Source organism: Hylobates moloch, unplaced genomic scaffold (genome assembly GCF_009828535.3).
Source record: "Hylobates moloch isolate HMO894 unplaced genomic scaffold, HMol_V3 SCAFFOLD_10, whole genome shotgun sequence".
In the NCBI taxonomy this organism is placed as follows: Eukaryota; Metazoa; Chordata; class Mammalia; order Primates; family Hylobatidae; genus Hylobates; species Hylobates moloch.
Genome location: NW_026652285.1, coordinates 21,744,377 through 21,771,185, shown reverse-complemented (window position 1 = coordinate 21,771,185; position 26,809 = coordinate 21,744,377). Strand labels below are relative to the sequence as shown.

Below are 26,809 nucleotides of genomic sequence, written 5' to 3'. Positions count from 1 at the left end.
TAGTTGAAATTTTTTCATTCTTGTCGTGTAATACTGAAGGGAATCTTCTTCCATCTGAATCTCGTTTAACAAAGGCTATGCTGTGATGAATGTTTGTGGAAGAGACAAAATACAGAGGTCTTATATTTTATTTCCCTGGAGTTTAAGTTCTAAAGACATTCAAGAGTAGTCAGAGGACCTTTAGAGTTAAAATGATTCTTTGGACAAAATCTTAACTAGTGCCATATTCTCTCACCAGGACGAAAATGATGATGACGATGACTGGAACCCCTGCAAAGCAGCAGGGGTGTGCCTCATGCTTCTGGCCACCTGCTGTGAAGATGACATTGTCCCACATGTCCTCCCCTTCATTAAAGAACACATCAAGAACCCAGATTGGCGGTACCGGGATGCAGCAGTGATGGCTTTTGGTTGTATCTTGGAAGGACCAGAGCCCAGTCAGCTCAAACCACTAGTTATACAGGTGAAGCTGAGGGATTTTTGGAGTAGAAAGTAGGATATTTATTGTTTAAACTTAAAGCATATCTTTATTTTTCAAAACAAAACTGTAAATTGTCATCTACAAAGATTATTTCTAGATACTTGTTTACTTTTAATGAGGGTAAAATACATTCCTTAGGTTTTTAATTACATAAGTCAGCATGATCCAGAGACGTTTGAAAAAAGCCAAAAGAGAAAAGTCACCTTTAATTTCATTGCCCAGAAATACCACTCTTAACTCTGTATTTATTCTTGAACGTTTTTCCTGTGTGCATGTCTGTGCAACAGGCTCTTCCTGTGCAGATTGTTTTATAACTTGTTTCTTCATTTAATACTATGTTGTAAACATTTCCCGATAATTTTTTTTTTGCACCTAGCACTGATTCCCCATAATTTTTTTTTTTTTTTTGAGACGGAGTCTTGCTGTCGCCCAGGCTGGAGTGCAGTGGCGCCATCTCGGCTCACTGCAAGCTCTGCCCCTCGGGTTCACGCCATTCTCCTGCCTCAGCCTCCCGAGTAGCTGGGACTACAGGTGCCCGCCACCACACCCGGCTAATTTTTTTGTATTTTTAGTAGAGACGGGGTTTCACCATGTTAGCCAGGATGGTCTCGATCTCCTGACCTCGTTATCCGCCCGCCTCGGCCTCCCAAAGTGCTGGGATTACAGGCGTGAGCCACTGCGCCCGGCAATTCCCCATAATTTTTAATAATGGCATTATTATTCTATTCTTTGGACAAAATGTCCTTTATGTAATGAAAATGTTCTTACGGAAATGTTGTGCTTGTTTTGCTATTATAAGTCGTGCCATCGCACTCCAGCCTGGGCAACAAGAGCGAAACTCTTAACTCAAAAAAAAAAAAAAAAAGAGTTACAGTTGAGTTTAGTGCTTAAAGAATTCAGTCTTTCAGTCTCCTGGATATAGCCAGATGCCATCATAGCTGCATCCTGAGAATTCTGAGTATCTGAGTAATTCTTTTTTTTGAGGTGGGGAGGCGGGGGGATGGAGTCTTACTCTGTCACCCATGCTGGAGTGCTGAAGTCCAGTGGTGCAATCTAGGCTCACTGCAACCTCCAGCTCCCCAGCTCAAGCAATTCTCGTGCCTCAGCCCCCTGAGTAGTTGGGACTATGTGCCACCATGCCGAGCTAATTTTTATGTTCTTAGTAGAGAGACCGGGTTTCATCATGTTGGCCCGGCTGGTCTTGAACTCCTGTCCTCAAGTGACTCCTGACCTCAAGTGTTCTGCCTGCCTCAGCCTCTCAGAGTGCTGGGATTACAGGCATGAGCCATCATCATGCCTGGCCTCTGAGTAATTTATTGCAGACTACTAAAAGCATTTACACCAAATTCTTAATATAAAACTCTAAACTGGAGTTTTGAAAGATATTTTCAAATATTTTGAAAGATGTTTCACACCATGTCCTGTAAAATTACAGAAGTATCTTGGTGACTTTTTTGAGTTAAGCCATCCATCAGTATTTCTTTTTCTGGGGTAGTAGTTAACATGGATTTTAATCTTTGTTTTGCTTTACTAATAACTGTTATATTTTCAGGCAATGCCCACCCTAATAGAATTAATGAAAGACCCCAGTGTAGTTGTTCGAGATACAGCTGCATGGACTGTAGGCAGAATTTGTGAGCTGCTTCCTGAAGCTGCCATCAATGATGTCTACTTGGCTCCCCTGCTACAGTGTCTGATTGAGGGTCTCAGTGCTGAACCCAGAGTGGCTTCAAATGTGTGCTGGGTAAGGGATTTTCTTCCTGGTGAGAAAAAGAGCTTGCCTGCGCCACTGGCAAGAAAGTAGAAGGTGTGGGAGAGAAATCAATCTGCCTCACTGGAAAGCTTTTTCTGAGTAGCATTTTCTTTCTAATTTATTCAGTTAAAATGTGGGGGAGATTCCAACTGCAAGAGCCAGTGGGAACAGTTGACTTATGGTTACTGGTTCCTGAACCACTTAGAACAGTCATGGTAACCCAGTGGGGAAACTATCTGGACTTGGGTTGCTTTCTTGAATTGCCTGGGGACAAGAAGTTTTGATTAAGGTAGAGAGTTTTTGGCTACAAGAAGTATCATTGCTGAGAAGAGAGCAAGAGGGAAGGAAGGTAGGCGGCCTACATGCTGAGTCAGTATAGGCTAATGTAATTGGTTAAGGGGAGGAAGTTCAAATAAGGAAGGAATGGGGCTAAAAGTCTTTCTGTGAAAGGAAACAAATGAAATGGCAGGTATTGTTGAAAGTACTCTGCTGCTTAGAGAGTTGTCAGATTATCAGACAGGGTGAACAGAAAGTACAAATAAAATAAATAAATAGTTAGTTTAAAAGATACCTGTAAAATGCTGTCTTGAGATGACCTTGGCAGAAAAAGTTGGGAGTTCACTGACACAGCCCAAAGTATCTTAATGAAAAATGAGATAATCCTAAGGTGTGGGGTTCTTTCAGGATTAACATTGAACCTATCTGCATTTCAGGCTTTCTCTAGTCTGGCTGAAGCTGCTTATGAAGCTGCAGACGTTGCTGATGATCAGGAAGAACCAGCTACTTACTGCTTATCTTCTTCATTTGAACTCATAGTTCAGAAGCTCCTAGAGACTACAGACAGGTAACTGATATTTCACAGAAATGAGTGACGTCTTTGCATCCAAGTTCTATTGCCTTCTGTGTGGAGGATATCTAGCTTAATCATAGAAGCATAGTGAGACAGGACAAGACTCTACCTTCTCTAGAGGAATTAAAAGAAACCCGCTGGGCATGGTGGCTCACGCCTATATTCCCAGCACTTTGGGAGGCCAAGGCGGCTGGATCACCTGAGGTCAGGAGTTCGAAAGCAATCTGGCCAACATGGTGAAACCCCGTCTCTACTAAAAATACAAAAAATTAGCCGGCTGTGCTGGCGCATGCCTGTAGTCCTAGCTACTCGGGAGGCTGAGGCAGGGGAATTGCTTCAACCTGGGAGATAGAGGTTGCAGTGAGCTGAGACTGTGCCATTGCACTCCAGCCTGGACAACAAGAGTGAAACTCGTCTCAAAAAAAAAAAAAAAAAAAAGAATCCCATGATTGATTGATTGGTTTGTTTAAACATGGAGGAAGAAATGCAGATTCCACCTACCTTAGAATTGTTCAGTTTACAGCTGAAATCTGAATATCGTGTAATTTCTCTACTTTCTTTGTAGAGAGTAATTGATCTAGAGAGGTTCCTTCATTTTGCAGCATTGACAGTTAACAGGAGTATTTGGTTACAAGAGAAATGATAGTACTCATTATGAATTTGATTGCCACACCAAATCAGTAACTACCATTTTTATTTTATTTATTTATTTATTTATTTATTATTATTTTTTTTGAGACGGAGTGTTGCTCTGTCACCCAGGCTGGAGTGCAGTGGCACAATCTTGGCTCATTGCAACCTCCTCAAGCGATTCTCCTGCCTCAGCCTCCTGAGTAGCTGGGACTACAGGCGCATGCCCCCATGCCTGGCTAATTTTTGTATTTTTAGTAGAGACAGGGTTTCACCATGTTGGGCAGGATAGCCTCGATCTCCTGACCCTCGTGATCCACCTGCCTTGGCCCCGCAAAGTGCCGGGATTATAGGCATGAGCCACCATGCCCGGCCAACTACCATATTTTTATATAGGATGAAGAACTTGGGGTAAATACAGTTGACTTAGAAACAAGCTTTTGAAATGTTGTTTAAAGGGATTATAAGTTGGAGACAACCTTTAACGATTTATGTTTTGTATGAGCTATACCTAAAGTCACGAGCAAAGTAAACCTTCAGGAAGAGAGCTGAGCACAAAATCTGCCTTTTTTTTTTTTGGAGACAGTCTTCTCTTGACACCCAGGCTAGAGTGCAATTGTGCAATCTTGGCTCACTGCAGCCTCCCGGGCTCAAGTGATTCTCGTACTTCAGCCTCCCGAGTAGCTGGTACTAAAAGTGCCCACCAACATGCCTGGCTAATTTTTATATTTTTAGTAGAGATGGGGTTTCGCCATGTTGGCCAGGTGGGTCACAAACTCCTGACACCTCAGGTGATCTGCCCGCCTTGGCCTCCCAAAGTGCTGGAATTACAGGCCTGAGCCACTGTGCTCATCAGAAATCTTCCATTTAACTAGTTCATCTCCATGCCTCTTTGAGATTGTGTATGAGGACATCTTTTTTAAATGAATGAAGAAAATTGGGGGTTTTTTGTTTGTTTGTTTGTTTTTTGAGACGGAGTTTCGCTCTTGTTGCCCAGGCTAGAGTGCAGTCTTGGCTCACTGCAACCTTCACCTCCCAGGTTCAAGGAATTCTCGTGCCTCAGCCTCCTGAGTAGCTGGGATTACAAGCACACGCCACCACGCCTGGCTAATTTTTATGTTTTTAGTAGAGTTTGGGTTTCACCATGTTGACCAGGCTGGTTTCGAACTGACCTCAAGTGATCTGCCCACCTCAGCCTCCTAAATTGCTGGGATTATAGGCATGAGCCATCACGTCTAGCCAAGAAAATTGGAGTATTTTCTTCATAGCACTTCAGACAACTTGTTAAATTGTTCACATGATTTTTTACCATTTCAAACCATTTTTTCCTCTATAATTTTAGCCCATTTCCAAAAGGGCCATTCTATTATTATTATTATTATTATTATGCTTTAGGTTTTAGGGTACATGAGCACAATGTGCAGGTTTGTTACATATGTATCCATGTGCCATGTTGGTTTGCTGCACCCATTAACTCGTCAAAAAGGGCCATTCTAAATTTTAACTGCCTGGAGACCATAATGAACATAGCCATTAGCTCAAAGGACTTGAAGATTTGGTTCTTGGATATCGTGTTTCCAAACTCAAACCAGGTCTGCAGTCATACCGGTTCCTGAGTTCTTATTTTTGGTAAGACATTGTCTATGTTCTTCCCTGTCCTTTTCAGTTGAGACTTTAAGATTTTCGTTGTGTTCTTTACAGACCTGATGGACACCAGAACAACCTGAGGAGTTCTGCATATGAATCTCTGATGGAAATTGTGAAAAACAGTGCCAAGGATTGTTATCCTGCTGTCCAGAAAACGACTTTGGTCATCATGGAACGACTGCAACAGGTTCTTCAGATGGAGGTGAGACCTAAGAGTGCCCCTGACTATGGGTGGGAATGGGGCAGTACTTTTGACACCTAGGTCTATTTTCCAGACTGTTCTGTCTTTTTAGTGTTTATTATGGGTTTTTTGTTGTTGTTTACTTTCCTATGTTAGTATTAGGGAAGATTATTAAATGGTCCCAGCAAAAGTGGAAGGTTTTCATGTAGACTATGTTTTCTTATTTTCTTTGTAGTCACATATCCAGAGCACATCCGATAGAATCCAGTTCAATGACCTTCAGTCTTTACTCTGTGCAACTCTCCAGGTATGGTGGTGCCTTATGACTTCTTAATAACTCCAGGTTAGAGAATTATTAGTATCTCAGTATGACAAGTTCGTGTACACACAGAACTCGAAAATGGTATAGATGATGCGGATCAGAAGCTGTTCTCAGAAGGCTTTGGTCTGTGGTTGATCGATTGGGGGAGGAGTTTCCCACCTGCCGCCTTTCCTGTCTGTCTAGAAAGATTCAAATCCTACTTATTTACAGATGGTCTAGATGTAATCCTGATAAAATTAAACCAACTTGACTTGTCCTAATTCAACATACACTCATCAGACCTCTCTTCCTCACTCTTGTTTGTTTCAACTAACGTCACTGTGTAGAGAAGGAAACTACTTAATATGTGATGGTTCCTTCCAGATATATAGCTCATTTGTGTTGGCAGCTTGAATGGTTTTGGTTTTTTGATTTTGAAAACCAAAAAACTCTTGGTTTTTCATTAGGTTATTCAAGCCTAGCTCAGTCAGATTTGGTTCCCAGCTGTAGTTCACTTGGCTAAAAAGTGGTGTCACTTGGCTAAAAAGCCTTGAATTTGTACCATCATCTTTTGAAACATTTGCTGTTTGACCTAATGTCAGTGACATTAGTTGAAACAAACAAAAGTGAGGAAGGAATGTTTGATGGGAGAAGTCAGGTTGGTTTGATTTTATCAAGATTATTTCTAGGTCATCTGTAAATAGGTAGGATATAGGAAGGGTTGCTTTTTGTTTTATGAATAAGAGCTCTAAGGTGATAGGGCCTTCTCTAAAGCTGAAGTAATTTAACTATGGTTCTAGTAAGACTGGACTATGGAGGCTACCAGCAGGGATTTGTCAGACAGTAAGACAAATGAAATTGAGAGGACATGACCTTCTGCACAATGGAGGATCAGCTCACGTTTGTTCTGAATTGAGAAACAGGAGAAATGTTAAAATGTATTGCTGGTGATTGGTACTGTCAATGTTTTTGTGTAAAAAGTACATTTGGCATTCCCAAAATTAAAAAATATCAAGGGACTTAATTGATTTTAAAAAGAAAAAGTATAGTGTTCTGATTGGGAGATTTGGAATCAACTGATCTTGAACTCTTACTCATTTCACAGAATGTTCTTCGGAAAGTGCAACATCAAGATGCTTTGCAGATCTCTGATGTGGTTATGGCCTCCCTGTTAAGGATGTTCCAAAGCACAGCTGGGTCTGGGGGAGTACAAGAGGATGCCCTGATGGCAGTTAGCACACTGGTGGAAGGTCGGTGAAAAAAAAACTGTCTGGTCAGGGAATGTCTTTGGAATATAGGCATTTCAGTGGCCTTAAATAATTGTCACCCAGGCTGGAGTGCAGTGGCACAATCTTGGCACACTGCAGCCTCGAAATCCGGGGCTCACATGATCCTTCCACTTCAGTGCCCCGAGTAGCCGGGACTAACAGGTGCACACCACCATGCTCGACTAATTTTTATATTTTTGGTAGAGACGGGGTTTCGCCATGTTGCCCAGACTGGTCTCGAACTCCTGAGTCAAGTGATCCTCCTGCCTCAGCCGCCCAAAGTGCTAGGATTATAGATGTGAGCCACGCGGCGCAGCTTAATTTTGTTTGTCTGTGAAGATAGGGTCTCACTATATTGCTCAGGCTGGTCTCAAACTCCTGGGCCCAGGCAATCCTCCTTGTCAGGGCATTAAAAGAATTTTTGACTACAGAAAGCATAGTCCTTTTACTGGGGCATGAGTCACTTCAAAGTTAGATTGAACTTAAGTGCACACCACTTAAATTTGTATAACTGCCTTGTCATTCCATTTAAATGGGGAGCCAGTTTGCAACTGAGATTGGCAGAGGTGTTTTTTGGTTTTGTTTTGTTTTGTTTTGTTTTTTTGAGACTTGCTCTATTGCCCAGGATGGAGTGCAGTGGCACAGTCTTGGCTCACCACAGCCTCCACCTCCCAGGTTCAAGCAATTCTCCTGCCTCAGCCTTCTGAGTAGCTGGGATTATAGGCGTGAGCCACTGTGCCCTGCTAAAAGTTTCTATTTTCTTTCCGGGTACTTGCATCACCTGGTTTGGTTTGTAATGCTTTGGACTAAGATTGACACATCATGGTGCCTGGTATGGGATGAAATGAAACATTGAGCGAGTTCCAGGAATTGATTTTCTGATTTTTACATGTCTGACTGCAAAATTGGTTTGGGGAAGCCATATCTGACTTAAGACTCTTTGAAGGGGCATTACAAAGCACTTTAGGAATCTGGAATGCCTCTTCAGGGGTGGCCTGTAAGGCCTGTAAATTGCTAAGGCCATTTACCTGAGGACCACTCTCCTGAGGACCAGACCTATTTTTGGCATAAACAGCCTATGTCCAACTGGTCTGTCAACATGTGACCACTCCTCTGAAAGGGCAGAGAAGTTAATTTTGGCTCCTGGAGTGGCTGATTTGGATCTGAAGCCCAGTGCTGCTTTTCCTGGCTGTGGTTTGTTTAGCCCTTGATGGGATTGCCTAAGGACCCTGTTTTGAAGCTGGCCTGCAGAAAGGACATGCTATTATCAGATGAGGAGGTGGACAAGAGTCAGTATTGCTGGTTCAGCCCATTTAAAATTAACCTTGACATTCCTTGAGGGCCATACCACTTTGTTGTATTAGCCAGAGTAAAGCCCTATTCTGTGGAGACTGGGCATTGTCTCTGTGGCGTAAGAATTAGGGCCCTTCCAACAGTAATAAATTTGGCTTATGCAAGCCTTTAATGTCTTAATGATGGAATCGGTAACTAATGCACATTTCACCCAACCTGTTGAATGGAGTGAGTATATTTCGGGAGAGGTAGGATGGGTTATTTTTGCCTGCCTCTGTGTTAACCCGTGGCACTGTCATTGGCTAATAGCTTATTTCATTACAGTGTTGGGTGGTGAATTCCTCAAGTACATGGAGGCCTTTAAACCCTTCCTGGGCATTGGATTAAAAAATTATGCTGAGTATCAGGTAGGATATGCTTTTCGAAATAGTATGTTCCCATTTATATCTGACAGTCACTGTAGTGCACACAAAACCAGGTTCTTATAGCTTAAGTAGTTTTTCCTTACATTGTCCTAAAAGGCAAGCTACTTTATTCATTACCTGAACATTTGAACTGGAAGTAGTCCATGAAAAACAGGATTTTAGATGCACCAGATAATGGTGGACAAGATGACTGTTTATTTGCCTGGACAGCACTAATGCAGGAGCAGCTATAAAGTTGAGCTATTAGCATCCTGGAGAGCAAGGCTTTTTTTTTTTTTTTTTTTTTTTTTTAAACTTTATCAGTGATCTCTCTCAGATAGTCTTTGTTTACTTCCTGCCATGTTGGTTGTTGAAAAATTAATCTCGGCAGAGGGAAGATGTTTTCTCCTTTAACTCTAGGTTCAAGCGATAAAAGCTCAGCAGCTAGTTAAAAATAATATCTTGCCCCAGCAGACAGCTTTTTCTGTTAGAAGATTATTTCCTTGATTCTTGGCAGGTTTGTTTGGCAGCTGTGGGCTTAGTGGGAGACTTGTGCCGTGCCCTGCAATCCAACATCATACCTTTCTGTGACGAGGTGATGCAGCTGCTTCTGGAAAATTTGGGGGTGAGTATCTACACACAATCTAATTAACCAGTCTTTGAAGAAATCAACAGTTGGAAAGATAGTTAAATATCGACAGGCCAGGCGCAGTGGCCTGTAATCCCAGCATTCTGGGAGGCCGAGGCAGGTCAGGAGTTCGAGACCAACTTGGACAACATGGTGAAACCCGTCTGTACTATAAATACAAAAAAAATTAGCTGGGCGTGATGGCAGGTGCTTGTAATCCCACCTACTCGGAAGGCTGAGGCAGGATAATCGCTTGTACCTGGGAGGCGGAGGTTGCAGTGAGCCAAGGTCGCGCCATTGCACTCCAGCCTGGGCAAGAAGAGCCAAACTCCGTCTCAAAAAAAAAAAAAAAAAAAAAAAATCAGTGACAGGGAGCTGTAAGTTTCTAGAACATTGGCTTTGGGCTTATGAAGAGGGGAGTTGTTCATTTCACAGATGATTCTGAAGAAAGATTGTAAAGTTAAAGGAATGTGTGCTATATTAGAGATTTTTTAAACAAAACAGTAAAATGCAAAGGAAAAGTAAATACAGTTGTTCCTTGACTTATGATGGAGTTAGGTCCCAATAAACACATTGTAAAGTGGAAAAATCATCAAACCATCATGAGCAGGGGACCATTTGTATATTATACCTCTCTCCAGAGATAGCCATCGTTAATTATTATACATGTGTGTTCTCAGACAAGTCACTTGATTCTTAAGTCAGTCTCCTCATGTGTAAAGTGGGAATACCGATACCTGGGCTAGCTTCTTAGAGTTGATGTGAGGTGCAAATGGGAAAGGTTTTGTAAGCTATAAAGGACCATCCAAATATTTAAAATCAATAGTTGCTTGTTAGAAATGAAATTTTCGTGGATCTTTGGATCAAACAAGCTTTGACTTAATTCACTTTTCCTTTTGTTCCTTGTCAGAATGAGAACGTCCACAGGTCTGTGAAGCCGCAGATTCTGTCAGTGTTTGGTGATATTGCCCTTGCTATTGGTGGAGAGTTTAAAAAATACTTAGAGGTTGTATTGAATACTCTTCAGCAGGCCTCCCAAGCCCAGGTGGACAAGGTAAGCTTAAAGCTATCTTGGCTGTTCTTTAAGTCTAGCTCTAATTGGAGGGACTATTGACAAACATGCAGCTAAAAGTGATCAGTATGATGTAGGTTCTGTTCTTTGTGTCTTACAGTCAGACTATGACATGGTGGATTATCTGAATGAGCTAAGGGAAAGCTGCTTGGAAGCCTATACCGGAATCGTCCAGGGATTAAAGGGGGATCAGGAGAACGTACACCGTTGAGTATACATCCCAGTTCCCTTCGTCTGCTGGCCAATGTGCACTTAGCCAAATGGGCTATGTCTGTCATTCTGTAGCTCGCTTGTGAACCTAGCGCCTGTTGCTTAAAGGCTGGGAGAAGGGGGAGCAGTGCCTTAATGAAGAGAGTGGCTTGGGGAAAACTGTAGACTATTGTTTTTGCTCTGCTTCTTTCTTTTTTTTGTTTTGAGATGGAGTCTCACTCTGTTGCCCAGGCTGGAGTGCAGTGGTGCAATCTCGGCTCACTGCAGCCTCCACCTCTCAAGTTCAAGCAGTTCTCCTGCCTCAGCCTCCTGAGTAGCTGGAACTATAGGCATCTGCCACTGTGCCTGGCTAATTTTTACATTTTTAGTAGAGGCAGGCTTTCACCTTGTTGGTCAGGCTGGTCTTGAACTCCTGACCTCAAGTGATCCGCCCGCCTTGGTCTCCCAAAGTGCTGGGATTACAGGCTTGAGCCACTGTGCCCAGTCTTTTTTATTTATTTTATTTTATTTTTATTTTTTGGAGACAGCCTCACTCTATCACCCAAGCTGGAGTGCAGCGGAGCGATCATGGCTCACTGCAGTCTTCACCTCCTGGGTTCAAGTGATTCTTAACGCCTCAGCTTCCTGAGTAGCTGGGACTACAGGCACACACCACCATGCCCAGCTAATTTTTTTTTTTTTTTTTTTTTTGTATTTTAGTAGAGATAGGATTTCACCATGTTTTGCAGGCTGCTCTCGAACTCCTGAGCTCAGGCAGTCTCCCACCTTGGGCTCCCAAAGTGATGGGATTTCAGGCGTGAGCCACTGCACCCAGCCCTCTCCTTCTTTTTCTTATATTTCTTGAGTATTGCAAGGGAATGGGATTCAGCAAAAATACTGGGGGGAAGAAACCCAACATAAATGCTTCCTGTATCAACCATGAGTGGCAGGTCGCCTACCCCTTTCCCATCCCCACAAGCTAAATTGGAGGATTGGAGAGTCAGAATTCCCATTACTTGTTGCTGATTGGGGAAATTTTTTTACTTCACCCCCCTTGGTATCATTAGCTCAGGAAAAAGTTAAATTTGTTTCTTCTATATTTGCCTATAGGAAGAGGAATATTTGTCTCTTCTGTCGACTTGAGGAATGACACATTAATCAAAGGAAGAATAATTTGATATAACTATATGCATCTAGTTATCCAGCTTGGACCTTGTATGATAGGGGTATAATAGTTGGAAATTTTGAAAAAGGATGTAGTCCTGCCGTATGAGGGACAGCTGCATCAGACCTTCTCTCTTTTTCTTTTCTTTTTTATTTTTTTATTTTTATTTTTATTTTTTTTTGAGATGGAGTCTCGCTCTGTCGCCTAGGCTGGAGTGCAGTGGTGCAATCTCGGCTCACTGCAAGCTCTGCCTCCTGGGTTCACGCCATTCTCCTGCCTCAGCCTCCTGAGTAGCTGGGACTACAGGCGCCCGCCACCACGCCTGGCTAATTTTTTTGTATTTCTAGTAGAGACGAGGTTTCACCGTGTTAGCCAGGATGGTCTCGATCTTCTGACCTCGTGATCCACCCGCCTCGGCCTCCCAAGGTGCCGGGTTTACAGGCGTGAGCCACCACACCTGACCAATACCTTCTCTCTCTTTTATAGCGGATGTGATGCTGGTACAACCCAGAGTAGAATTTATTCTGTCTTTCATTGACCACATTGCTGGAGATGAGGATCATACAGATGGAGTAGTAGCTTGTGCTGCTGGACTAATAGGGTAAGTTATACCCTGCTTCTAAGAGCTGAATAGAACCTCTCACGGAAAATGAAAAAACATGGAGTAAGGAGTTTTGAGAGTATCGCGGATGGCAACAATTCACTTCTTTGGCACAGAGATTTCTTTATTGAACCCTTCATGTCCTGTTTTTAGTGTTCACATGATAGTTTATTCCAGACCCTCAAGTCTCTATATTATACCCCATTAAACTCTGATGTTGGTCAACAATTGCCTCTGTCTAGTGACCTCTACTGAGGGTTTTCTTTATCTTTGAAATTTGCTAAGAAACCCATAGCACTGGTTTGGAAGGCTCAAAACATGATACTGGTATGGGGCTAGGAGCTCATTCTCAGCTGTGTTTGTTTTGCACAGGGACTTATGTACAGCATTTGGGAAGGATGTACTGAAATTAGTAGAAGCTAGGCCAATGATCCATGAATTGTTAACTGAAGGGCGGAGATCGAAGACTAACAAAGCAAAAACCCTTGCTACATGGGCAACAAAAGAACTGAGGAAACTGAAGAACCAAGCTTGGTAAGATCTTGCCTCCACTGTCCTCTTTCTTCTACTTCCTGGAGGAGGGAGGTATGTTTTCTTTAGGCCGTTCTGGCAAGCACTGCCTTCTGGCATTTTTTTTGTTTGTACTTTTTCCCATGTAGGTGCTTCTGAGTCAGGCAACCTCAGTTTTTCCTTGAGCCAAATGTTTGACTCCTCATAATGATGGAGAGCAGAACTTTTAAAACTGGAATTAACCGAAATTCCCAGAGTATTTTGGGTCCTAATAAAATCATCAGTAATGTCATTTCCCCCTAATTCTCTTCTGTTTTCTATTCCTTTCCTCATGCCCTATTCTTTCTTTACAGCAGTGCTTTTAGACGTTGCCTAGCTCTAGAGAAGATTTCCAAAGTCAAATGTTGTTGTGTGTGTGTGTGTTTTTTCTTTTTGAGACAGTCTCACTGTTGCCCTAGCTGGAGTGCAATGGCACAATCTCAGTTCACTGCAACTGCCGCCTCCTAGGTTTGAGCAATTCTCCTGTCTCAGCCTTCCGAGTAGCTAGGATTACAGTCACATGCCACCACACCCAACTAATTTTCTTTTTTTCTTTTCTTTTCTTTTCTTCTTTCTTTTTTTTTTTTTTTTTTTTTGGAGACAGTCTCACTCTGTCGCCCAGGCTGGAGTGCAGTGGTGCGATCTCAGCGTATTGCAACCTCTGCCTCCCGGGTTCAAGCAACTCTTTGCCTCAGCCAGCCTCCTGAGTAGCTGGGATTACAGGTGCCCCACCACCACCACACTTGGCTAATTTTTTTGTATTTTTAGTAGAAACGGGATTTCACCATCTTGGCCAGGCTGGTCTTGACCTCCTGACCTCGTGATCCACCCACCTCGGCCTCCCAAAGTACTGGGATTACAGGCGTGAGCTACCATGCCTGGCCCAGTTTTTGTATTTTTAGTAAAGATGGGGTTTCACCATGTTGGCCAGGCTGGTCTTGAACTCCTGACTTTAGGTGATCCATCCACCTCAGCCTCCTAAATTGCTGGAATTATAGGCTTTTTTTTTTTTTAAGTAGAGACAGGTTTTCACCACGTTGGCCAGACTGGTCCTGACCTCAGGTGTCCACCTTTCTCGGCCTCCCAGGTGTGCACTACCACACCAGGCCTCAGCTCCTACTTTGAAATGCAATTTTGTTTGGAGACACAGTCTCCTCTGTCACCCAGGCTGGAGTGCAGTGGTACAATCATACCTCATAGAAGCCTCCAGCTCGGGGGCTTAAGTGGTCCTCCTGCCTCAGCCTCCCAGGTGGTTGGGACTGCAGGCAAGCACCTCCATGACTGGCTAATTTTTTTTTATTTTTAGAGACAAGGTCTCCTGTTGCCCAGGCTGGTTTTGAACTCCTGGCCTCAAGGAGTTCTCCCTCCTTGGCCTCCCAAAGTGCTGAGATTATAGGCTTGAGCCACTGCACCCAGACTGAAATATAGTTTTAATTTCTTTCCCTCTTAATTAGTTATCTTACTCCACAGATCTCAGTAAAATCGGCTCTTTGAGTTTCCCTCCCACCCTCTGATGTAGGTGTTAATAAGAGCGGGTCAATGGCACATAGGGCAAGAAGAGAGTGTCAATCCTTGAAATGTTGACAAATTCCACTCAGGCCTAGGAGCATGTAATTGTAGGAGTCAGCATTACTGGCTCTGTTGGGTATATGTGATCTCAAAGATAGACCTTTTTTTCCATCTGTTTTCAGATCTGTTACCATTGGGATGATAACCTGAGGACCCCCACTGGAAATCTCCAATCTTTTGAAAAACCTGGAAGTGAGGAGTGTGCACGGATGCTGAATGTTTGGGAATGAGAGGATGAGTGAGTGAGGCTTGAAAACACACCACATTGAAAATCCTGCCACAGCAGCAGCCGCAGCCGCCAACAGCAGCGCTGTTAGTGAGCTAAGTAAGCACTGACTTCGTAGAAAACCATAACATCGGCCATATTGGAAAAGAGAAAAACAATGGAGTTACTTATTTAAAAAAAAGAAAGAAAGAAAGCTATCTCTTCCCAGGAGAGGCTAGATAGAAGTAGCTTTTCTGTCTTTTGGCCGGTGCCTAGTGGAATGCCTGGTTTGGGTGAGGAGGAGGGACTGGGTTCAGCTGTGGTGCTTTGTTGTAAAAGGCAGCCTGGCCTTTGCTACTGAGGAGAAAGATGGAGCCTGGGTCTCAAGCCCACCTTCGCTGTACCTTTGCCACATGGTACTGTATGCTTGCCGGCTAGAAGGAGGGTGAGGGATTTTTTACAGTCTGAGAATGAGTGTGTGTGAGTGAGGCGGTATCCACATTCTCAACTTCAAGTCATTGCAGTTTCTTTTTCCCAGAAAACAAGGGGTTAGATGTTGCATTTCATAAAACTAACCGAAGTTCTGTCTACTGATGCAGCACAAGAGATGTAAAAAAAAAAAAAAAAAAAAAAAAAACCACACACACACACAGGAAAGACGCTCTTTAGGTTTTGTTTTTGTTTTTTGTTTTTTTGGTTTTGTTTTTTGTTTTTTTTTTTACTCTAGGGAAAACACTGACGAATGGTCAGAGCTCCTATCCTGATCTTTTCATCAAGGCGCCTTTCCTAATAATATGGTTCAACTGTGAATGTAGAAGTGGGGGGGAGGGGGGAGAAAAAGAAAACTCTGGCGTTAGAGGATATAGAAAAATAATAAGTACAATTGTTACAAATAACGCAGACTTCAAAAACAAAAGAGTCACAAACCCAAACAAACCAAAATTTAAATGATCAGAATTGGCAGCACAAAGAAAACGCCCTCTCCTGACTTGTATTGTGGCAGTCTGAACGCCCCGAGAAAATTGTGCCAAAGAGTTTAGAAAAATAAATATACAGTAAAAGTAAACACACACATACACACAAAACAGCAAACTTCAGGTAACTATTTTGGATTGCAAACAGGATAAATTAAATGTTCAAACAATCTGATAAAATAACCATTTGGAAACTGCTTGGCCTTCTGTTCTTTTATTTGATTGACTACAATGCGGTATTGGTCTCTTGCTGCACTTCAAAACCAACCAACCTACCAACCAAAAACAAAAGTGTGTGTGTGAATGCACAAACACACTAACTAGAACTCTTGTGATGAAAATGGCACTTGAAAAAGGTTTTATTTTTCCACTGAAGTTGAAGGTTAATAAAATGGTGTAAAACGTCCCCTGGTCACACACTTTAATATTTTTTTAGAGGTGTGATGTGGTATGATTACCATAAATCAGACTTAATTATTTTCCCTTTTACAAGGGAACAGGGCATCCTGAATTTTAGAGTCTTTCAGCAATAAGAAGGGATGTTGGTGAGCTTTGATCCTCTTTTGGTTTTGCAGTTGTTAGGAGTTTTTGCTGGCATTTTGAATATGCTGCTTTCAGAAAAACCAAGGAAGTTTTAAAATTGCTTCCTGGTCCTTAGAGGACTAAAAACAAGACCCTCATTCCCACTTTCATTTCCACTCTAGCAAAAAGTATGGGCTTGTGTTTTTCTCCCAACTCCTTGTTTAAATCTTCCCTTCCATGTCCAAGCCTTCCATTCATAAGTGGGATTGGCTCAGTTTTGCCCATCCATATGGCAGCATCTCTAATAGCTCTTGTACAGGGTATCAGATATTGTGCCTTTTGGTGCCAGGTTCAAAGTCAAGTGCCGATCTATGAACCAGTGTACAAAAAAAAAAAAAAAAAATCCAGGTATTTGAAGGAGAGACGCTCCATTGTGAATAAAGAGCTTATACCAGCTCCTAAGCCCTATTAAGAAGAGGCCTGATCCTCTAATGCCTTGTTTCCATTTCAGTTGTTCTTTGAGAGACAGAATGATGTACTAACCATTCCTGATTATTAGATAGGGTTGGGTCAGGGCTTAGGGAGGGGGCAGAAATATTGGGGATAGAAAAAAAATCTGATCATTCCTCAGTGCTACCCATTTCTGTCCTGTGTGGGCTGCTTAGCTAGACAGCAGGAGAATAAAGTACACCGAGAACCATAATGAAAAAACCTTCCGTGTGTTTTGTCATGTTTTGTTCCAGGGAAGCAGTTGATGAGTGCTGTTACTAATGCTTTCTCCCAGATCCATTCAGTGGTGGAGAGGAGGAAAATGGGCTGGTTGGATGTGGTCTTGGTGCCTTGCAGTTACTCTGCACTGGTTATGCATTTAATCCTCCTCTTTTCTAGTTAAGCTTTTGCTAGTGGATTTTCCATAGTCTGGGTATTTGACCTTAAATCAGTTATACCACCTAAGGCAACTGGATGCAAAATGCATTCTGTTCACTCACTGTCTGGGCCTTCCCCACCCTAGTCTTGGCACATTCCTTCAAGAATGTAATTACCGTCTGCTTGGGAAGATGTCAGTGCAAATGTGAAGAAAATGGGCGTCGGACTAGGCTTTGGTTTGCCACAAGTGGCAGCTGCCTATATCAATTACATTTATTAACTTTGCTTTTCATTTTTCCCGGTTCTGCTCAGCCCCGCTCTGTTGAAATGTTAGACTTCTTGTGTCAGAGGCAACTGTAATATTGCCTTAGGGACTTGTGGAGAAGGAGAATTGCTCAGCGTAGTGTTTTAACTTTCAGAACCAAGCAATCTATTTACTCTTACAAATATTTAAGAAGTGTGTTAGTCTGACTTTAAGAAAAATCCAAACTCCATCAGCTTTTGATAGCACCTTGGTTTTTGAAACAACTTCAATCTGTAATTGGCATTCAGAATGCCCTTGGCATGCCAGTCTGATGGCATTTAAGACCTGTAAAACACTTGAGCCCAATTCGATTAACCAAAACCAATAACCACCACCTTTATCTTCTAAATAAAGTCCGCTTTATTTTTATTTTCAACATCTTGTTGCCTTTTTTTTTTTGTCCCAAATGGTGTCACTTCCATGGAGGTGAAATGGTTTGAAAGTCAGAATGTGTGGTGAGAGGTGTTTGTGTATGTACGTGTGTGGGGAAAAGGAGGGACACACATCTTGAAATGGACTCTACATAGTGTAATGTGATATAGATGAAAGTGTCCTACAAATGAGGTAAGGAAAAAGTATGCATGGAGGACGTTTCGTGTTTGGAGTTTGAAGCAGTAGCAGAGATTGTCCTCTGTTTTGTGCCTATTTCTCAAGCTAATGATGTGTCTAATGGATCATCCAAAAGTTGGCCTTTCACTTAGTTTTCATCACGTATTTTATTTCTACTTGCATTTTTCCCCCCCCAAGAAACTTAGAACACTAGTTTGAGATTTAGGAGACTAGGCCCTTTTCTTAACCCTGCTGCTTATTAGCATAGTGGTGCCTGCAGGCTAGTTCATGGAAATACACCCTTTCTTAGTTAAGCAAAATAAGGGCTGTAGACTCTCTTTTCTGATTGTACACCGTGTTAGTAAACTTTGATCATGCATACCCCATGTGTTTATAAATAACATACTTGGGGCTGGGCGCGGTGGCTCAAGCCTGTAATCCCAGCACTTTGGGAGGCCGAGGCGGGCAGATCACGAGGTCAGGAGATCGAGACCATCCTGGCTAACACGGTGAAACCCCGTCTCTACTAAAAATACAAAAAAAAATTAGCCGGGCGTGTTGGCGGGCACCTGTAGTCCCAGCTATTCGGGAGGCTGAGGCAGGAGAATGGCGTGAACCCGGGAGGCGGAGCTTGCAGCGAGCCGAGATCGTGCCACTGCACTCCAGCCTGGGGGACATAGCAAGACTCCGTCTCAAAAAAAAAAAAAAAAAACATACTTGGACTACTATAACCACATATTGTGTAATCATAAGACACAAAAATAGTGAAAAGCAATTGTATGATAAATAGAAGTTCTAGTATTTCTAAATCCAATTTGGAGGTTACTGAGTTATAGAGAGTAAATTTTTACCAGACTGCATTAAGTCCTGAACAGCAATGATTCACTGAGAACATTTCTCCACTGAAGGTGAGATTTGAGAAAAGAATACAATTAGTTCATCAAATGGCAGAGAAGGAGCAACTGCTCCCACAAGAAACCCCATTACCGTATACCTGGTCCCAATACAAACACTCAACGTACAGTGCAAGCCTGCAGTTCCACCTGGCCTCCAAGGTCCCAGCTTGGCCCACCTGAAGTGAAAAATGGTAAACACTGAGATTTTATGTTTTAACTTGTAGAACAGCCTTAGTCAGTATTCCTGTTTTACTGATGAGGAAGGAAGGGCAGAAAGATTGACTCGTCAGACCAAGGTCACTTAGAGCCAGAATTCAGAGCCAGGTCTGTCAAATCAAGGCTTTACACATTTGCCCTGGACAGATGTATAAGCCTCTTAGTGATAAAAAAACAAAGGTCCATATTACACATACTTAGGATATGCCATCCATTTCCTTCCCAGCACTATCTAAAAGTATATTTTAATTTCGTTGTTTATTTGTTGCCAGTTTCCCCCGCTATAACGTAAGTTCCCTAATGCAGTGACCTTGGCTGTCTTAGTATGCTCAGCTGAGACGGCACCTGACATAGTAGACTTTTGATAAATATTTGTTAAACTAATGACATAGTAGAGTTCACAGAGTTCCTGTGATGGCATCATTTAGCCTTTGAAGGGCAGAGCATCCAGAAACCTGGGAATGGCAGGGCCACAGAAGACTTCTAGCTCATCTGCTGGATGACTTCAGGCTAACTTCTCAACCTTGGATTAACTGATGGAATGGGAACAGGATTAGTGAATAGTCATTATTTACATGATGTTCTTTTTATGTACTTACAAGATGCTAGGCCTGTAATAAGTTCTTTCATAGAGTAATAAAGTTTGTCAACACTATAAGGAAGGCACCATTTTATTCCTATTTTACAGGAGGAAATGGGAACAGGCTAAGAACCTTGCCCAAAGTCATGCAGGCTAGCAAGCAGTCCTGACCTGGATTTATACCTCTAGCCTACATTGTGTGCCAGTGTTGTAAATGAGCTGTGGTTACCAATCAGAGAGAACCCTGGTTGAGTTTTTGGAATTCAATAGCAAAGCCATTTTGTCTTAATTCTACAATAAGTTCCATTATTAACCTTTGGCAACTGCCAGGCTCTTAATTGAGTATGTGTGTGTGAGATCAGTTTCTCTTCTAATTGGAGTTTGAATGTGTGTGTGATCAGCTTCCCTCCCAATTGGAGTTTGAACCAAACCATCTCCCTGCACTTCTGCTCCGTTTTCTCTCTCAGCTGGAAGCTTTTGGGAACCAGGGCTGGGGGAGGGGTGGTTGTTGGTGCTCGGTAGCCAAAAAGGCCACTAGGCTGCTGAGTAAGCTCCACATCTGAATTACCCCAGCTTTGTCAGCTGATTCCATGCACAGCACAGGCAGGAGGCCTTCAAAGCCTGAGCTGTTCCCTCTCCCAGGTGCTCCTTGGCCACAGGTTACCAAGCTGAGCTGTCCTCAGTGTGAAATGTACCTTTTTGTCTGAAAGGAAAGTACATCTCAGCTTTGGCATATGGCATTAGCTCTGGATGCAGAGGGGCAGCCTGTCACCATTTCTGAAGGAAAGAGTTCACAAATGGTTCTGTGTGAATAAGCTCTTCATAGCAATGAGCAATGCCTGCTATGTTCTGGGCACTGCCCTTCAAAATATTTTGGTCTTTTGAGTATGACCTTGGACAAATTCTCCAACTCTTCTGATTCTCGATTTCCTCCTGTAAAACAGGGATCCCGATGAAAGATAATGCATACAAAGTTTTTAGCACAGGACCTTGAACTCACATTGATTAACCAATCAACTACTACTGGCCAGGCGCGGTGTATGCCTGTAATCCCAGCACTTTGGGAGGCCGAGGTGGGAGGATCGCCTAGAAGTTGGAGACCAGCCTGGGCAACATAGCAAGACCTTGTCTCTACAAATAATAAAAAACATTAGCCTTGTCTCTACAAATAATAAAAAACATTAGGCTGGGCGTGGTGGCTCACACCTGTAATCCCAGCACTTTGGGAGGCTGAGGCAGGTGGATCACCTGAGGTCAGGAGTTTGAGACCAGCCTGGTCAACATGGTGAAACCCCATCTCTACTAATAATATAAAAATTAGCCAGGCATGGTGCTGCATGCCTGTAGTCTCAGCTACTCAGGAGGCTGAGGCAGAAAAATCGCTTGAACCCGGGAGGCGGAGGTTGCAGTGAGCTGAGATTGCACCACTGCACTCCAGCCCGGGCAACAAAGCAAGATTCTGTCTCAAAAAAAAAAAAAAACCAGGCCGGGCGCGGTGGCTCAAGCCTGTAATCCCAGCACTTTGGGAGGCCGGGGCAGGTAGGTGGCCCACCTGAGGTCAGGAGTTCGAGACCAGCTTGACCAACATGGTGAAACCCCGTCTCTACTAAAAATACAAAATTAGCTGGGTGTGATGGCACATGCCTATAATCCCAGCTACTCAGGAGGCCAAGGCAGGAGAATCACTTGAACCTGGGAGGTGGAGGTTGCAGTGAGCTGAGGTCGCGCCATTGTACTCCAGCCTGGACGACAAGAGCGAAACTCCATCTCAAAAACAAAAAAACACATTAGCCAGGCATGGTGGGAGGATGAGGCAGGAGGATCACTTGGGCCCAGGCGATCAAGTCTGCAGCGAGATGTGATTGTGCTACTGCACTTACCAAACAACTGTTTACGTGCCAGGAGACACTGGGGATATAGCAGTGGATAAGCAAACAAAATCTTCCTGTGGAGCTCACATTCTGATGGATAGTCAATATTCAATAATTCAATATAACTTTAGAAATTCTGTTTGGGAGATAGCAGAAATGAACGTGGCTGGAGAAAAATGAAGCACATGTGGAATTATAAAAAACAACATCTGGGCGTGGTGGCTCACGTCTGTAATCCCAGCACTTTGGGAGGCCGAAGCGGGCAGATCATCTTAGGTTGGGAGTTTGAGACCAGCCTGACCAACATGGAGAAACCCCATCTCTACTAAAAATACAAAATTAGCCAGGCATGGTGGCGCATGCCTGTAATCCCAGCTACTCAGGAGGCTGAGGCAGGAGAATTGCTTGAATCCGGGAGGCGGAGGCTGCGGTGAGCTGAGATGGCACCATTGCACTCCAGCCTGGGCAACAAGAGTGAAACTCCGTCTCAAAAAAAAACAAAAAACAAAAAACAAAAAAAAAACCGCTCTATTCCTTCCTTCCCAAACCCTACTAATTCAATCAGAGGCTCTGCATTACCTCCACAGGAATTTGGGGACGTGGTGAAGGAATGTCTTTCTACCACTGCCCTACCCTCCGATCTGATGGAACACCTGCAGCTGCAGTTGGAGTCCCAGGATGCTTGCATGGTGGGTGAATGGCCCACTTTCTAGGGTCTGGAACTGGAGGGCGAGGGTGGCACCTAGATCCTGCAGTCACATGGGGCTAATGAATTTTCCTGCCCGCCAGGGTTCCATTTGAGTCATCTGGGTTTTATTTTGATTCAGCCTCTTTAACTGGCTGCTAATGTCACCTCCTCCTACTCTTTTCAGGCAATAATGGGACAGGAAAGACAGCCTCCAGAGCAAGAGTCATGGGAGTGGGAGAGTCTCTCTGGTGGTTTCCAAGGAGGAAACACTGGCAGGGCCGGCTCTGGGGGCCTGCGTTTGCACTGTCTCTCCTACCTTAACGATTGGAGATGGGTCCTCTGTTACCACACCTGTGAAGGCCATTTAGAAATGTTTTACAACTCATGCCTGACCACTGTCCACCACTTTCCCCACTCTCCTCCCACTGTGGCTCCTATCCCCTTCACCATATCCCCTATTATTGTCTCCACCATGATAAGCCCTGCCAATACCAGGGGCTCTTAAAAGGGATTCAGACCTGCTGGGCGCGGTGGCTCACGCCTGTAATCCCAGCACTTTGAGAGGCCGAGGCAGGCGGATCACGAGGTCAGGAGATCGAGACCATCCTGGCTAACATGGTGAAACCCCATCTCTACTAAAAATACAAAAAATTAGCCAGGCGTGGTGGCGGGCGCCTGTAGTCCCAGCTACTCGGGAGGCTGACGCAGGAGAATGGCATGAATCTGGGAGGTGGAGCTTGCAGTAAGCGGAGACCATGCCACTGCACTCCAGCCTGGGTGACAGAGCAAGACTCCGTCTCATTAAAAAAAAAAAAAAAAAAAAAAAAAAGAGATTCAGACCAATAGAAAAGTGAAGTAGTTAGTCTTAAGTCACACTGCCTCATTTATTTATTCATTCAACAAAGAACATACTTTCTTACTCTTAAGATTTAGCTTAGCCAGGTGCAGTGGCTCATGCCTGTAATCACAGCACTTTGGGAGGCCAAGGCAGGTGGATGGCTTGAACCCAGGATTTCAAGAGCAGCCTGGGCAACATGGTGAAACCTTGTCTCTACAAAAAATACAAAAATTAGCCAGGCCTGTGGCGTGCGCCTGTAGTCCCAGCTGAGGCGCAAGCCACCATGCCGCCTGGAGACTGAGGTGGGAGGATCACCTGAGCCCAGGAGGGCGAAGCTGCAGTGAGCCGGGATCGCACCACTGCACTCCAGCCTGGGCGCCAGAGAAAGACCTTGTCTTTTTTTTTTTTTTTGAAACGGAGTCTTGCTCTGTCCCCCAGGCTGGAGTGCAGTGGCGCGATCTTGGTTCACTGCAAGCTCCGCCTCCCGGGCTCACGCCATTCTCCTGCCTCAGCCTCCCGAGTAGCTGGGACTACAGGCGCCCGCCAACACGCCCGGCTAATTTTTTGCATTTTTAGTAGAGACGGGGTTTCACCGTGTTAGCCAGGATGGTCTCGATCTCCTGACCTCGTGATCCGCCCGCCTCGGCCTCCCAAAGTGCTGGGATTACAGGCTTGAGCCACCGCGCCCGGCCAAGACCCTGTTTTTAAAAAAACAAAAATTACATCGTAAGAGCTCATCAAGGAGACCTTCTCTGAATACTGTGAAGCAGATCCCATCCTCCCATTCTTCTCTAGCGCTGCCCCTTGGTGTTTCTTTTTATCCTTTATCACAATTTCTTTCTTTCTTTTTTTTTTTCCTGAAGACATGCCAGTTTTATTATTAATTTTTTTTGCACACAAAACAATAAACATTTTCTAAAAATACATACAAACAAAAAGATGCCTATCAAACATATTAGGAGGGTTGCACATGGGAAGACGGGGAATAGAAATGGGGGGTGGGAATTAAAGAAAATAAATGAGAGAGGGACTTTGTATGGATCAATGATAATAACTCAATCCTCTATTTGACAAAGAAGAAGGAGAAGGAAGAGGAAGAAAAAGAAAGTGGGATAAAGGATCAGAAAGGGAGGAAAATAGAAAAAATTAAAGTATGACTCCAGGGTAGACCCGTTTTGTTGTTGCTGGGTTGGTTGGTTGGTTTGTCTGTTATATTTTTCATATGTTCCGCCATGTTGGCCAGGCTGGTCTCGAACTCCTAGCCTCAAGTGATCAACTCTCCTCGGACTCCTAGAGTGCTAGGACTACAGGCGTGAGCCACCACGTCCAGCCCCCACGTTGCGTCTGGCCTCCGTGGTAGACCTCCCAGACGGGGCGGCCGGGCAGAGGAGCTCCCCACTTCCCAGACTGGGCGGCCGCGCAGAGGCGCTCCTCACTTCCCAGACGGGGCAGCCGCGCAGAGGTGCTCCTCACTTCCCAGACGCGGCGGCCGGGCAGAGGCGCTCCTCACTTCCCAGACGGGGCGGTGGGGCAGAGGCGCTCCCCACATCCCAGACGGGGCGGCCGGGCAGAGGCACTCCTCACTTCCCAGACGATGGGCGGCCGGGCAGAGGTGCTCCTCACTTCCCAGACGGGGAGGCTGGGCAGAGGCGCTCCTCACATCCCAGACCATGGGTGGCCTGGCAGAGACGCTCCTCACTTCTTCCCAGATGGGGCGGCTGGGCAGAGGCGCTCCTCACATCCCAGACGATGGGTGGCCGGGCAGAGGTGCTCCTCACTTCCCAGACGGGGCGGCCGGGCAGAGGCGCTCCTCACATCCCAGACGGGGCGGCCGGGCAGAGGCGCTCCTCACCTCCCAGACGGGGCGGCCGGGCAGAGGCGCTCCTCACCTCCCAGACGGGGCGGCCGGGCAGAGGCGCTTCTCACCTCCCAGACGGAGCGGCGGCCGGCGGGGCAGAGGCTGCAATCCCAGCACCCTGGGAGGCCAAGGCAGGCGGCTGGGAGGCGGAGGCTGCAGCGAGCCAAGACCACGCCACCGCGCTCCAGCCCGGGCAACAGGGAGCACCGAGTGAGAGAGACTCCGTCTGCAGTCCCAGCAACTCGGGAGGCCGAGGCGGGCAGACCACCCGAGGTCAGGAGCTGGAGAGCAGCGTGGCCAACATGGCGAAACCGCGCCTCCAGCCAAAGGAGAAAAAGCAGGCAGGGGTGGTGGCGCGCGCCCGCAATCCCAGGCAGCCCGCAGGCCGAGGCAGGAGAATCTCGGGAGCCGGATGCAGGGAGTGTGCAGCAAGTCGAGTATACTCCAGCATGGGCCACGGAGGGAAGAAAAAAGAAAAAAAGAAAGAAAGATGGAAGGAAGGAAGGAAGGAAGGAAGGAAGGAAGGAAGGAAGGAAGGAAGGAAGGAAGGAAGGAAGGAAGGACGGATGGCAGGCAGGCCACAATTTCTTTCCTTTCTCTTTCTTTCTCTTTCTTTCTTTTTCTTTCTTCTCCCTCCCTCCCTCCCCCCTTCCTCTTTTCTTTTCTTTCCTTTCCTTTCTTTCTTTTTGAGATGGAGTTTCGCTCTTGTCACCCAGGCTGGAGTGCAATGGGGTCATCTCGGCTCACTGCAACCTCCGCCTCCTGGGTTCAAGCAATTCTTCTGCCTCAGCCTCCCAAGTAGTAGCTGGGATTACAGGGACCCACCTTCATGCCCGGCTTATTTTTGCATTTTTAGTAGAGATGGGTTTCACCATGTTGGTCAGGCTGGTCTCAAAGTCCTGACCTCAGGTGATCCGCCTGCCTCGGCCCCCCAGAGTGCTAGGATTACAGGCATGAGCCACTGTGCCTGGCCCTTTATCACAATTTCTAGTGGTTTTACTTATTCATCTTTTTATTTTTCTGACTTCTCTACCATATTGCAAGCTCCACGAGCGCAAGAGACATGTATACCTGTCAGAGACATGTTCAGCACTGTATTCTCAGCACCCAGCACATAATAGATGTTCAAGAAATCTTTGCCAAATAAATATACAATGAGCAGGTACCAACCCTCAGGGCACCTTAGAATACAAGGATGGACGGGATATAATCCCTGCTCTCAGAACTGCCTGGTACGAGCAGCAGAACTAGAAGTGGAGAATGCAATGAGATCAGGTCCAGATTGGAGGAGGGGGAGGATTTTAGGGCACTAAATCCTAATGGATTTTTGCCACCAACCACCTAGAACCAAGGATAAAACCATTTGGCTGCACCCTGCCAGGTGACTCAATTAGGCTCTGAGCATCCAAGCAGCAGCAGGGGCTAATAACTCATCCCAGAGAGTGTGTGCTTAGAGGGTCCTGGGACCCCTTTTTCCAGTGAGGGAGGGCTTGCCAGTTGGTCTCATGGGTCCTGTTTGTGGCCAAGTCCAAGGTCATCGAGGGTCCCAGAGACAACCCTACACCTCCTAGCCTAGCCTCCAATCGTTTGCCTAGTCCCTTGCTTCAGAAGAGATCTTGGGGAGTACTATGGAAAGGAACATCTGCCTAGCCCTTGGGATTGGTGGGGTGACAGATGTCCCCACTGGTTTGCCTTCATATCTGGAGGGTAGATGGGTCATCCCACATGGCTCAGAGAAAGCTAGTGCCTCAGAGAACAAGTGGCTGACCTGCCTTCCTATTCTGGACTACAAAAGGGAGCCAGTGCTGGCAGGAAAGACTGAAAGGGAACCCAGCAGGAGGAGGACGAAGGAAGCCACTG

General features: G+C 44.9%; 1 protein-coding gene across 1 annotated transcript in view; it reads left to right on the top strand.

Annotated features, from left to right (window-relative positions):
* KPNB1 (karyopherin subunit beta 1) overlaps window positions 1-17,829 on the top strand; it is a 35,372-nt gene extending 17,543 nt beyond the window's left edge. The window contains exons 10-22 of the mRNA XM_032163383.2: window positions 239-463; window positions 2,034-2,225; window positions 2,948-3,078; window positions 5,416-5,563; window positions 5,778-5,849; window positions 6,949-7,093; window positions 8,729-8,811; window positions 9,326-9,433; window positions 10,347-10,490; window positions 10,609-10,714; window positions 12,349-12,463; window positions 12,836-12,997; window positions 14,704-17,829. Of these exons, the coding sequence (XP_032019274.1) occupies window positions 239-463; window positions 2,034-2,225; window positions 2,948-3,078; window positions 5,416-5,563; window positions 5,778-5,849; window positions 6,949-7,093; window positions 8,729-8,811; window positions 9,326-9,433; window positions 10,347-10,490; window positions 10,609-10,714; window positions 12,349-12,463; window positions 12,836-12,997; window position 14,704 (1,632 nt within the window). The 3' untranslated portion in view covers window positions 14,705-17,829. The remainder of the gene's footprint in view (window positions 1-238; window positions 464-2,033; window positions 2,226-2,947; window positions 3,079-5,415; window positions 5,564-5,777; window positions 5,850-6,948; window positions 7,094-8,728; window positions 8,812-9,325; window positions 9,434-10,346; window positions 10,491-10,608; window positions 10,715-12,348; window positions 12,464-12,835; window positions 12,998-14,703) is intronic.
* The last annotated feature ends 8,980 nt before the right edge of the window (window positions 17,830-26,809 follow it).